This window comes from Molothrus aeneus, chromosome 6 (genome assembly GCF_037042795.1).
Source record: "Molothrus aeneus isolate 106 chromosome 6, BPBGC_Maene_1.0, whole genome shotgun sequence".
Taxonomy (NCBI): Eukaryota; Metazoa; Chordata; class Aves; order Passeriformes; family Icteridae; genus Molothrus; species Molothrus aeneus.
In genome coordinates this window covers 34239270-34252827 of record NC_089651.1, presented here as the reverse complement: position 1 = coordinate 34252827, position 13558 = coordinate 34239270, and the positions used below count along the sequence as shown (strand labels likewise).

At 32.8% G+C, this 13558-nt stretch overlaps 1 protein-coding gene across 4 annotated transcripts in view; it reads left to right on the top strand.

Annotated features, from left to right (window-relative positions):
• The window catches only part of NOVA1 (NOVA alternative splicing regulator 1), a 139033-nt gene that overhangs the window by 109749 nt on the left and 15726 nt on the right, over positions 1 to 13558 (top strand). For 3 of the 4 annotated variants that reach the window (XM_066551647.1, XM_066551650.1, XM_066551651.1), the window contains one exon: positions 3446 to 3517. The exons of the other annotated variant lie outside the window; for it this stretch is intronic. In XM_066551647.1, coding sequence (XP_066407744.1) covers positions 3446 to 3517 — 72 coding nt within the window. The remainder of the gene's footprint in view (positions 1 to 3445; positions 3518 to 13558) is intronic. 4 annotated transcript variants of the gene reach the window in all.

Below are 13558 nucleotides of genomic sequence, written 5' to 3'. Positions count from 1 at the left end.
AGTGCTTGGGCACAAAGTAGTAGTATTTTCTTGGACTTTCTGAAGATGCTACACCTCAAATATGATTAAAACAGAATTTTATTTCTAAAATTAGGCTCCTTTTTAAATATTTAAAATCTGTTTTCTCAAATGCATGTTCTAGAAGGGTAAAGTCAGTACAAAAATACCGTAACCTGTAACTCATTATTGTATCAGTAAGTACTAGGAAAGGTAATAGTGTTAAAGAAAACAGAGAACTTTAATTTCATCATGGCTTAGATTATACTATTCAAGAAACATCTTAAAAAACACTCTGCAAGTTTTAGAAGTGGTGTGTAGTATAAATTCTAACTTTTTTTTCTATAACATCAGTAGTCAACCTGCAATTTCAGGAAATCCTCAATTGCCATATGGAAGTAGCAGATTCAAAAATTGAAATTTGTAATGTAAATTCATCTTACAATTTCTAACCTGTTTATACATCTCGTTGTCAGAAACCTAACTACTAAATTTGAGTGCTTGCCTAATGCAAAAGATTTGCCAATTTTAAAGCATTCTATGCTGCGTAATAAGTCAGAATATTGGGCTCTGTCCAACTTTCTAATTTAAGGAGCAATTTTGCTGAAAAGTTTCTGCAAAGCAATTGAGACTGTATTATGCTTAACAGCCAGTGAAAATTCAATACAAACTCCAAATGTCTGTTTCTGGTGGGGGCTTTTTAATGTTTGAAAATGATTAAAATATATGAGAAAAATAAATAGGTGTATCTTCAGAATTATATGGAAGCTTGAAAAGAGACTAATTCTTAAAAAACACTGTCAATTATTTTTTTTATATATATGTGTGTGTATGTGTGTGTATATACATATATATATATAAAACTAAAAGTAGTTATGTCAGTAAACAGTGTAAGAGAGATCAAGCCTCAAATACAAACAACCTGATATACCAAGGAAAAAAGCACCAAAAAACCAAAAAATAATTATTTTCAATATTTAGCCTTTTTTTTAATAAAAGGTACTTCTCATGGTTGATTCTTGTTCGTTAATACAGTCTTTGCTTTTAAATTTATTAATCTATTTTTTTCCATTGTATTTTAAGCAGGCTTTTGCTCAAATAAATAATGAAATGCTTCTACATAGTAGATGTTATAGTTCAACAGCCACCTGGAATGATTATCATCACTCCTTTTTTCATCACGGCTATATATTTCTGTGCTTTAGGAAGATTGTTATAAATTGAAAATTGAGATGTTTCCAGTTTCTTAAATCATCTGTGGTATCAGTGATTGTCATTATCCAGTGTTGAAGTGTTCTACATATTTCCCTATTAATCCTCTAGTTAAGTTTAATAACAACTGTGAAGAACACACTATTTTTCCTTTTAATAAGCAACCTAGCATACCAAAACAACATACAGTACCATATGTGCTGGTTAGCAGTGGTGTTGACAACACAAATTATCAGTTTTCTGAAATATTTTAGTCAAAATAGATTAGAATTTTTTTTTCTTTTGGGGATTTCATGATGGAAGTTTAATACTTAGCTATAATAAAGAAAACCTATTGGGGCAATAAACAATTCTCCATTCTTTTTGGTTGGGATTTTTGTTTTGTTTTGGGTATTTTTTTTTGTATTTTTTTCCTGTTTTGCCTTAAATGATAAAAATCAGTTCATTGCAATTTCAGACTTTGGTAAGAGAAATACTGTATCATCTCACTAAAATCAGAAGTATAATTCTATACCTGAACAAGTTTAGCTGTGTACCACTGTGGAATCAGACACATCTTTTGCTAAATAATTCTAGCCCCTCACAAATGGGCCCCTCATGATTGTCCCATGTTTGGTACATAAAGACATGGGCGAATCCTTTATAATTGTTTTGATTTTTACAGTGTGGGGTGCCTGCTGAGCAATAGCAGTTTGCCAACTGCATAATTTTTTAAGGTCCTATGCATTATAGTATTTTCTACATCACTATCGTGAAAGAGTCCCAGTTGATGCTTAAACTGTTTTTATTTGTTTTTATTGCTTTACAATGAGTAACAAGTTGGAAGCACAAAATAGAGATCTGTTTCTTAAGGTTTTATTTTTCCTGTTTTGACTGCCTGTTTATGTACAAACTATGAAAAATGGATCTTCATACTGTTTAACATACATCTAAAATATTTGTGTGTGCATATGTACAAGCCCATATTTTGCTAATACACAACTTTATGCATTCACAGTGTCCCAGCTTTCTCATATGCATTAAGAGTTTTAGTGCAAAAGTATGTATACCTATTTTATGAGGGACTGTCAATGATTGTAAGTAACAGAAATGCTGAAAGTGTGAAATTTTGCTTTATTTATTTCTAAATAGTTTTGGTTAGTAACTATATGAGCATATTATAAATTCCATTGTATAGCAATTTAACACTTATTTCTTGACATAAAAATAGTGTAATTTTTGATATATTATAATATTTATATATTGCAAAGATGTCACAAACATGCTTTGAATAAGTATTGTATGTTATGTTTTGAAAATTGGAGTTTTACTTTTTTACTACATTTATAAAAAGAATAGAAGAGTTTTTCTGTCACGATCTAATACTTTTAAGAGAAATGTGTATATAAAATTTTTAAACAGAGCAGTGCTTTTTTAATATGTTCAAGAATTAATGTTAAGCATATGTATATTATTTAGAAAAGATGATCAATAAATATGACTCTTAATTCTTTTTTGTGTTTATTTTGAACACAGAACTATAATAAGCTGTTGACCTTTGCTCAACTAAATGAACGTTTTTAACACTAATCATAAATATTTTGTAGTTACTTGTTATGAAGGTATTAGTTGCATGTTCATCCATCATGAGATTGATGCTTACATTTTTTCACCTGCTTCTAGATTTAAAAAGATCAATGAATATTTTAGCTGTTAGAATATAGCCAGAAACGCGGTAGCTTCAGCGTAACTATTGTAAGGTATGGAATACAGTTTGCTGGCTACAAGTCCTTTCTGTACAATGGTGCTTTATAAAGTGCCAGAGCAAATGTCTCTTAATTTCTTTCAGACATTGGCCCTGTTTGTTCATAGAGTGATAACTGTTCCTAGTGTGCTCATTGAACTTGCTGGAATTTTTGTTTACTTATAGTCTTCATTTTCCCCAAGAGGAGGAGAGAGGAAAGAATATATTCCTCATGTGGTCAGCATATTTTTGAGTATTTATGTGAGTTCACCATCTTGATTTCAAGTCACGAATTTGTTTTTACATGCATAAGCATGCATATTTACATGCATTATTTATCCAATTGACTTTAAATTCCATTAAGTTCCAATGAGTAGGAGAAAGATTTGTCTTAGGCATTTTTTATTTCTTTTAATTTTCTAGTTATGTTATTTTGTTGGTTTATTTATTTTTTTAACTGTTCAGTCTAAGGCTTGTAAAGGTTGATTTGCTCCTGAACTGCTTTGTTCCCAGACATTGCCATCTTCCCCAACTACCACCAAGTCCTCTCCATCTGATCCCATGACCACCTCCAGAGCCAATCAGGTACAGTATCATCCTACCATCTACACCATACTTTTCACGGGTGACAGCTTGCAAACTGGAGAAAAAGATATGGTGGGTTAAGGATTTATTCGTTCATTCACATATATACACCCATAACCATAGATATCTAACTCTTGTTAGAAATTGGTAAAGTAAATGGAAAATATTTTGCTTCTTTTAATTTATTTTGGTGGGCTTTGTTAAAATCTCTGATGAAAGCAAAGTATCTTTTAAAATAGTTGGGTTGCTTTTTTTTTTTCCATTTGATAAATTGCAAGGATACAAAACTGGTGTGTTTGTAGACAGAGCAACTCTTGGTTTATATATGTTTGTGTATATATGCACACACGTATTTACTTCCTTGAACAGATTTAAATTATGATAGAATTACCCCTAAACCCATGCTTAAATAGCTGGAATTCAACCCAGCAATGGCAAACAGACTTCTTTATTGCAGAATTTTGAAATGTGTCTGTGGACAGTAACATAGGGGCATTATTTAAGTAAAAAAAGTATGAAAATTGATTGATGAAGAAAGAAGTAAAATTAAATCTCTCTGAAAACTTTCTAAACGCATCTAAGTAAGTTTAATTCATATCGTATTTTTAAATGCATAAACTGTCCTTTTAGCAGCATGTCAATTCTACTAATTTATTTTTATTTTAACTGGAAAAGTCCATGTCCAGTTGATTGTGTTGACAAATTATCATATTATCTTCATCTTCCCTATAAAAGTTGTAGAAAATTGCTACGTACCATGCTTTTTAGAACTTATTCATGCTTAAAAATACCTTCTTTATTTTGATGTACTGCTTAACTTAATGTACTTTGTGTTTGAATAATGTAAGTATTTAGTATATGCTAAGATTTCCCACAGTTTGTTTCAGTTAGCTGAATGTTGCTATCACATCTTGCATAAATAACATCAAATATGAGAAAAGTTTACTTCACAAGCTAATTTCCCCTGAAAGTTAACACTGTTATTAATTACTAATTCTCTGATATTTTTTGAACTGCTTAGAACTTGTTGGTGTATGAACAAACAATTTCACGTGAACAGAAGTGTATTAAAGCATTATACCTTTGATCAACCCATGACATTTATTGGGGGGGGTGTCAAATACAGAAACTAATGGAATTTAGGAAGACATTGTATAGATAGAGGAACTACTAAGAAAAATATAGGTTGCGATATCCTTGACTTCAACTTGAAAGCCTTCTTCATCAGCCTGCTTCCATTCCAGCAACAGTTACTTGCCTTCATCATCATTAAATGACAAAGATGAAATCTTTGCCAACACCTAGGGATGTTTTATTATAAGCTTTGTTCAGCTTTTATTCTCTCTCTCTTAATTTTAGTATTTTGTTTATTCTAATTAGAAGGTTTTGAAAATGAGTGCAGGGATTGTTTTTTAATGGGTTCTTACTATCTTTCTTTTCTTTCACACTTTTTTTTTATTATATGTATATCCTGATGATCGTTATTTAGAGAAAAAGGAAGAAGTGCTTTTATTTACAGGATAAATTTTAGCATGTTAATTAGCATAAGAGAAGCACCTACTTTGCATCTGTTCTATGAATTTTATATTATTAGAATTATAGTGTAGTGTATAAACTTTAAATGACCTTTCAATAGCTAAAAATACTTATGCTTATAGAAAGTTGTTCTATGAGAATATTGTCAAGTAATATAGCTAAATTCACAAGCCAAATGACATGTATGCTTTGTGTCCTGTCTGTATTCCAAATTACATCTTTTAATGCACTTTATTCATAACCTGTGTTCAATTCAGTTTTCATACGAGTAATCAAGACCTTTTTTGAACAGCATCAGAACTGTATATATGAAGAAGAGTAATGAGTTCCTTAATTGACTTTTGGAACTGCTTTTATTATTAACTATTGAAACTTGTACAGGTTTATGATTATTTTATCCCTTCTCGTATTTTCTAGTGATTTCTAGCCATTCCAGCAGGAAGCACAAAGCACATGATAAGGCAATTAAGGCTTTTCTGTTCATTCTGGTGATAAGTGACATCACTGGCAATTGTTCCCAGGCTGTAGTGGTGATTAGCATTCAGCACCAGGGTATCCACAAGTATCTGCACTGCGGCTGTCACATGGAAATAGGTTCCAACACAATCACCTCAAACCTGTCTGCAGCCACATGAACGCCCAACAGGAGAGTATGAGAGAACAATAGTAAATGTTTGTTTTGATATATGGCTGTGTAAGATGGCTCTCAGTAGAAAAATAACCATTCAGGTATGAATTTTCTCACAAGATGGTATTTTATGATAACACGAGAGAGCTTAGTTAACTGAATGGATGTCAGGAAAGTCAGTGTTAAGATGTAAAATGAATTCACAGCACACTCTGTTGTGTGCATAAGGTGGCATATTAGGCTTACGATCATTCCATTTTATGTAATGTTTTACTCATGAGAAGATGATATTTTATGTTAAAGATTAGAAAGGTGATTAAGCAAACTTGAAACAATACTTCATGCTGGGTTGCTGTTGAAGTGAGATTTTTTTAAGCTGGGTTGGAGGACTCCCCCATAAATCATTGCAATTAGAGAATTGTCGAGTCTGTGCTTTGATGAGAACAGCTGATGTGAGCCTTGTGCTGTACAAGCATGTCAGTTGTGTTCCCCTGACAGAGTTTGAACAATTTCTAGACACGCTTTTTAATACAAGAAGAAAATAGCACTGCCAACAGAGGTCAGAGGAAGCTAGGCAGGAAATCTGGCTTGTATTAGATCTTCCTTTTAATGACTCACTTTGCCTCCATTCAGATGAGGTCATAACTCCTTTGTATGGCAGTTTCAGCTTTTGATGAATTGTTTTTGGAAAAATCCAGTGTTCATGAACTACTTGTTTTATAATTCTCAAGGAGAGCATAGTGTATGAAAATGCCTTATCTAGTGGAAGAAAAGTTTCTTTAGAACTGTCATGTTTTGCATTTTACTGAGTTGCCTTGAGTGCAACAGAAACCTCTTCACTGGCAGTGTGTTTCTCTTTGGTTCTTTGTTCCAGGAAGTTATACATCTGCCAATATTATTCTTGTAAATGTCTTATTTTTTCAGTGGAACTTCCTTGGACCTTGTTTCACATTAAAAATACATATTCTGCAAAGTTCTCAAGGAAGAAGGAACCAAAGAGGCAATAGAATTAGAGGCAGTAGAATGTCCAATATTTTTTTTCCCCCTCCTGTCTGCCTATTTGCTGAAACTAACTCAATCTTTCTATACTTTTAGACTAAAAGCTTCTGTGTTACACCCTCATGAGCTTGGTCAGCTCTGTTTATAGCCAAACACTGATAGACATATAGCTACCATGGTGAAACTGTTCTGCTGATGTCCCTGGAGCTGGCAGAATATAGCTTTACTTTTATTTACCAGGAGGAGGAAATCAGTTTCACTTCTCCAAAGTACACTTCAAGAGGTAATTTCATCTCTAAAGTGATAAATAATGCACTAAACATCATATAGAACATGCTTGCTTTTCCTCTGTAGAACCCAGTAAAGGTACAAGTTTTAATTATTTTAAAAATTGACTTTAGATAGACTAGTATTTCTGTAATTAAACTGTTTACATATTTTTATTCATTCACAAGATTATTTTTTTCTTTTTATCTGCCTGTGTAACTGATGTTACTCTAATTTTAGAGGGAGAAACACACAAATCTAAGTTTTTATTTCTCCTTTGCCTATTTGATGTATATCTGTAAAGGACACTTGCATGTCTCCTTCTCCAGTCCTCCCTTTCTCCATGAAATTGGTACCACTGCTGACCTTTGCTACTGGCTTAAGAGAATAAAAGGGCCAAAACACACATTCATACTTAATAGTCAGTCAGGAGAGTAATGGGTAGGAGTCCTTTATCCTTGCCTTACAATTTAGATAGGCTTAAGCTTAGCAATAAAATAGGATTTATCATAGCAAACTTTGAGTCATTAACTTACTATATGAACCTTTTATTTTTACTTTTTTAAAACGCTATTTTTTCCCATGGCATTTGTATTTTTTACAATTATACCTTCAATTTGGCTGCTTTGTTATTGCACCTGAAAATCTTATCATTTAGTACAATGTAATATAAATTTTTTGGAGTGCAGATAGGTGTAGATTTTGTTCATTCAGTCCGCAGGTTTGCTTTTTTTGTTTCAGCATTTCTTTCTCATCTTGTTCCTGCAATATCTGTAATAAATAATACTTTTTAACATTTTCACATGATGGGACTGAGCCAGGGTTCTTGGAACTGCCTGTACTCAGCAGGTAGAGCACAAGCATATGGCTATTAAAATCTTGGTATTTGGAATTTATGCTTTTGGCTTACATTGCCTCTTTATTTTATGCAAAGTCTATAGCTTGCAATGTGATATAATAGTACATATATAACTAGGGACTGGGAGATGAATTGATATTGTAATGATTGATGCACCCCATCTCCCTCTCTGACTTTAGAGAACCACCCTAACCCTGTTTGCAAAATTGCTTGCAGAAGTTTCATCTTTTTATTCCGCACAGAAAGGTAGAATCTGAAAATAAAGGCAGTCTGTAAAGCATGCTGACAGCTTTTAAAGGGTTGATGAACTCATATTTGACATATAACTTCTTGTGGGAGGTGGAGGGAGATATAGGAAAGAAACCTTTGTTTTAGCCTTCTGTTATTATTAAGACAGGGATTTTTAAAATATGTACAATTACCAGCTTCAAATGATATTTTTTTATCCGTACTTTAATCTTAATGCACAAATACTGAGTTTTAATGATGATCCCAGGACACTCCGTAGCCATCCTAGGTCAGTGAGATATTATCTCAGTTTACCTTTGAACTTTGATATGAGGCTTATTTAAGATATAGTGTCTTGGATATTTTAACCGTAATATTAATCTATTTTTGTTTCCCTGATTTTAATGTCAATTTTTAGGGTAGTGTTGAGAAAATATGTTTTCTTTTGAGGTCTTCCACATATTGATTAATGCTGGATGGATCACTTGATCTTTCCAAATCTCAGTACTGTGTATTAAAGATCAAAGTCAATATAAAATTATTTACAATTCTTAAAAAAGTTACTATAGAATTAAAAATGTGATATAACTTTCATTGGATTACTAAGAATATTTGCTATGGTAATTCTCTGAGATAACAATTTGACCTCTTGCCAGCCAATCTGATTCATTACTGATAAATACGACCATTTCTTTTACATCCAGATGATGCTGTCAGTGGTCTACAATACAAACCTAATATTCTGTTTGAAAGAGACTTTATCTAATAGACAGTGTTTTATATGGACCATAACTAAAGTATTTAGTGAACCAGCTTGTTTTAGTTTAATAAGACAGAGTTCCTTTTTTGATTACAAGGTGCCTATGGCACACTGTGGATAGCACATAATAAATAATGTTTGAGGCCATATATCTTGAAAAGGCTAGGAAGAATTACTCTCCTGTTCATGTGAGAGGATTCCAGTAGAGGTTCTACTGGTTTAGATGTAACTTTTCCTGCTTCTATACAGCTGGAATCCTTCATTTCATGTCTAAACTCTAAGCAGAAGTAACCTACCCTCCATGGACTAACTGTAGACTTTCTTCTCGTCCTCGTGTTAATACATTACTTGTAATATATTTATTTTGTCCTTTAACCATTTCTCTAGTATTTTGCAGTATCTGAGCTCAGTACTTGTTTGCATTGTTTTCTTAGAATATATATTTAAATTATATAAAATGTTTAAACAATTTAAAAAATCTTATATGCAAAACAGTTTGGGGATTTTACTGTTCTTATTGTCTGTTTCAATTTTTCCCCTTGGGACAAGTATGTAGGTAATAATTTGGGTTCATATTCCATACTCATTTCCTTTTTTCTTTCCCACTGCACAATAGTTATAGGGGGTCACTGTTTACTGTTCCTGTCTTAAATGTAGGAGAAATGTCAGGAACTTTCCTGAGAAATGGGGAAGGTTGTAGATTCTCACTGCTAAGTCTCTGAAAACTACTGGCATGTCATTCATAGGATGTCATAAATGACCTGCTAGTTTCAGTCCTGTAAGTAAAAATGTGATTCCTTGTTTGTGTATCTTGTTTGAATTTTATGCTTGATAATAATTAGAATCACTTCGTTTCCTACTTCATCCCCCCTTTGAAAAGATATATGTTCTCAGTGTAATGAACAGAATTACTATTACCTTCTCTTAAAATGGATAAATGTCTTAAATCAATACCTACTCATGCTTTAAACTCTACCTGGTTGTTAGATTTTTTGGTTGTTTTTCCCCAGTAGACAAAAATCCAAAGGTAAAAATACAAGACAAAACCCCCACAAAGCTTATTAAAAAAAGAGAGAAAGTCTTTGTTTATGAAGACTTAGATGATTTAGAAAACATGAAAATCTCAGTGTGACTTTATGAAGCCTGCTTTTGATTCAAATAATCTATTTTTAAATCCTTATTGCTTCACTTAAGATGCTGAGATCATTACTGTTTAAAGTACACTTATGACGTTCATGGGATTTGTTCACTTTAAAATATTTTGTAGTGAACATGTAAAATGATAATGCTTCTTTGGATTGAATGCATATTGTTTAGACTGCTAGGGTTATCATCATCTTGTCTTGTTAAAGTTGTTTAAGAATTCAAAAAGTCCCTCACTTAATTTAATATGTTCTTTCATTTATGAATATTTGTAGATATGATATATAGGTTTTGGCATTTTTCCATGTCCCCATACTAAGAGAAGGTCCTATCTGCTTAGGAAAAAGGATCATAAAACATAGAAAATTTGGAGAGTACACATTTTTCTCTTTGTCAAAATATGATAAAGGTTTTCAAATGTCCTTTGCCAAAGGGTGTTTAATTTCTTCATGTTCTGTGTTCCTTTTGAAGTATAATTCTTTTATCAATACTAAATTAAAATTAATAGCGTGTTATAAAATTCTAAATAATATCCATGTTCACGTTCCATCCCAAATAAGCTAGAGTGAAATTTGGCAACATATTACTCTGTGATCTAACGAAGGTTAGCTGAGACTTTGAGTTCTTAATACTCAGGTTTAGTATGGTAGATGTACTGTTTCATTTAAAACTGCTGTTGGCTGAAAAATCCAGCCATATTCTCAGGTGCACAGGCAAAGAGTCACTGAGTGCCTTCTTCTCTGTTTGAACAACCCAGAGAAAACAGGAGAGCAGAGCAATTTCCAGAATGCAAATCTGGATGACTGTATTGTTGTTTCTCTGCTGCATAATCAGTCAGATAAAGGTTTGACTCCAAGTTTTCAATTATTTGGAATTTAATTTAGTGGCTTTTAAGGAGTTCAGATTTATATGATTAAGGGAGAATGTGGGAAGAAACACTGAGGCTGTAGACCTTACTGTTACACTAGGACAGATCCTTTGCAGCAGACTGTCATGTAGAAAACACAATACCATGTTTTTCTGTCAGGTGTTAGTTGAGTGAGGCATGATTAGGCCTGGCCCTAGAAGATCCTCCTTGTTAGTTAATTGGGTTTTTTCTGCTATCTGAAATATTTTCATTTTCACAAGCTGTTTGTAGGTATAGTGTAGCACTACACTTTGCTAGGCGAGGCAGACTGCTAGGTGCATTGTCTGTCCTCTGCATGCTTTGAGAACTCATCAGATGGTGAGAAGTCATAGACAGATGTGAGACAAACCCACCGATCATGGTAGGTCTCTGCCTGATTTGAGTGAAAAAGGAGTGTTCTTTGTATACAAATCATGGAAGCAAGTTGATGAATTGCACTATAGAGAATAAGATGTAGAATGTTTTTCCTTTTCCAGAGGTTGGCTGCAGCTGTTGGGACCTTTGCCTGACACATTGCACCCTAGATTTCAGATAGTCTGTATCAAAACAATATGTAACTGGATCTTATTCAGTAGTATTATCCCCTAGTTTTGGGCTTGTAGATATTTTCATATTTATTGATTTTGGGTTTGGTTTTAGATGTTTGGATTGGGTTGGTTAGTTGGTTAATTGTTTGGGTTTTTTTCCTGAAAGCAAGTTGGACCTCCTGCAAGTAATAGCAGATATTAAGAGGCATGGTTTGCAAATAGTGGATCAATTGGACTATTGTCCCTCTTAAGTCTAAGGGTTCATTGGTCTATGACCTACCAGTGATTTACATTTGAATCTTTGCAGCCTTGAATAGTATTAGTCTGGGGTACAGAGGGTCTGCTGTGCTACCTGTTTCATCTTCTGTTTTCCCCTGCTTCTCAAATGGCACCTTAGTGAATGCAGCCTTAGAGATCAGAGTATTGCTGGACTATTTCCCCCCACCCCTTACATTATCAAACAATAATACACTTCTACATGATAAATTACTCATTCAAGTAAACTTACTACCTGTGATTTGGATGGGCTTAGAAAAATATGGTTGGGATTTTTTATTTGTTTAAAGCTTCTGGAAGCCTGCAAATGCAGTGCAGTGTAAATTCTTCTTTCATATTTTTAGGTAGCATAGTACATGAGGTCAGTGCTTCTCAGCTTTTTATGATTATCGTTATTGTCCACTTAACAAACTTAAAAATGCAATGAGAATTGATTGACTTTATTCTCTTAGTAGTAGTTGTAGTAATCGTGATAATAAATTAACAGCTGCCCCCTACCCATGAGATACTGAAATGCAGTCTCCATGTGGGCTCTTTTAAAGTGTTGCAGTTAGGGAATTAAACTGGTTTATGAAATAGATTAGACTATGATTAATGGCATTCTGTAGTAAAAAGTACTGAAACAAAATACAATACCTTAAAATCCGCAGACCTGTGCACATGTATAATTAACTGATGCAGAAAAAAGAGAAATCAAGTAAAAAGATAATAATTTCCTTGCAGAAAATTTGTTCATAAGAATAAATTTAAAATGTTTAATAAAACTGTAAATATAGTCTAGAACCAGTATTATCACATTGTTTTACAAACAAAAGGAAATAACAGTTGTTTGTTGAAGACATTTCACAGGTTTTATTTCACTTGTATGCCAGCAATTGAGGCTGTTTTATAGAAATTTCTGCTTTAATTATGTCATAAGTAATTAGATAATAAATGATACACATTACATTACCAGAAAAGACTGATTGGCTGTACAAAATGTGTTTGTGTACTCTGATGGTTGTCTTTACTGCATCCAATTTCAAAGTTAACTGTAAGTTACACCTGCCTGGCATTAATAGGAACTCAGATGAATCAGGGTAAGAAAAGGAGACTGCAGCTTTGTTAGGATGGAATTTCTGTTTTGAAAACTGAATTTAAGTGATATTAGAATAATTAATAATGCATTTATGCATTTATTATACATATGCAAAGGATCACATTGAGTATTTGTTAAATAGAAAAAAGGGACAAATGTATTGTAAAATCAAAAAGGATTAGTAAATCTATTGATTTTCTCTCTTCCATCTCATTTTTTTATTTTTTCTTTTCACATTTTTCAGTATCTTTTCTCTGAAAATAAATTGTCAGCTGTTCAAGCAGAAGAATGTGTATATATTGAGCACGGTAGTTGAGATCAGGGCAAGACTTAGATGCAAATTATTTTTCATTGTATCTTTAACAAGAGATATTTAAATCAAATTTACTTAGATGCTGCCTTCAAATTTACTCTGTGTAAAGTATTTTTCCATGTTAATGCACACATACTATTACACATTTATAATATATTTATAAAAGCATGTAATGTAAATGTGTAAATACAGCCATATTTGTGCTCCACAGCCTTAGTTTGCATGAGGAGTAATTTTTTTCCCACATGAACATTTCTGTGAGGTTACTGTCTATGCAAAATTATGAATAGGTGCCAGTTATCTATATTCAAGTATTGCCTATGACTAGTGCTTGTCTATAGATAGTTTGCCTTAATGAAATTTTTCTCCCATTGTATGAGAAATATAACCCAGAGCACAGATGTAGGGAAACAATATGGTTTGCAAATACATGGTTTAACAAGAAATGCATGCAGTTTTCCTGCTGAGCTGTGTATTTATGATCAAAATCCAGGATCTTCCCATTTAATAAGGACTATGC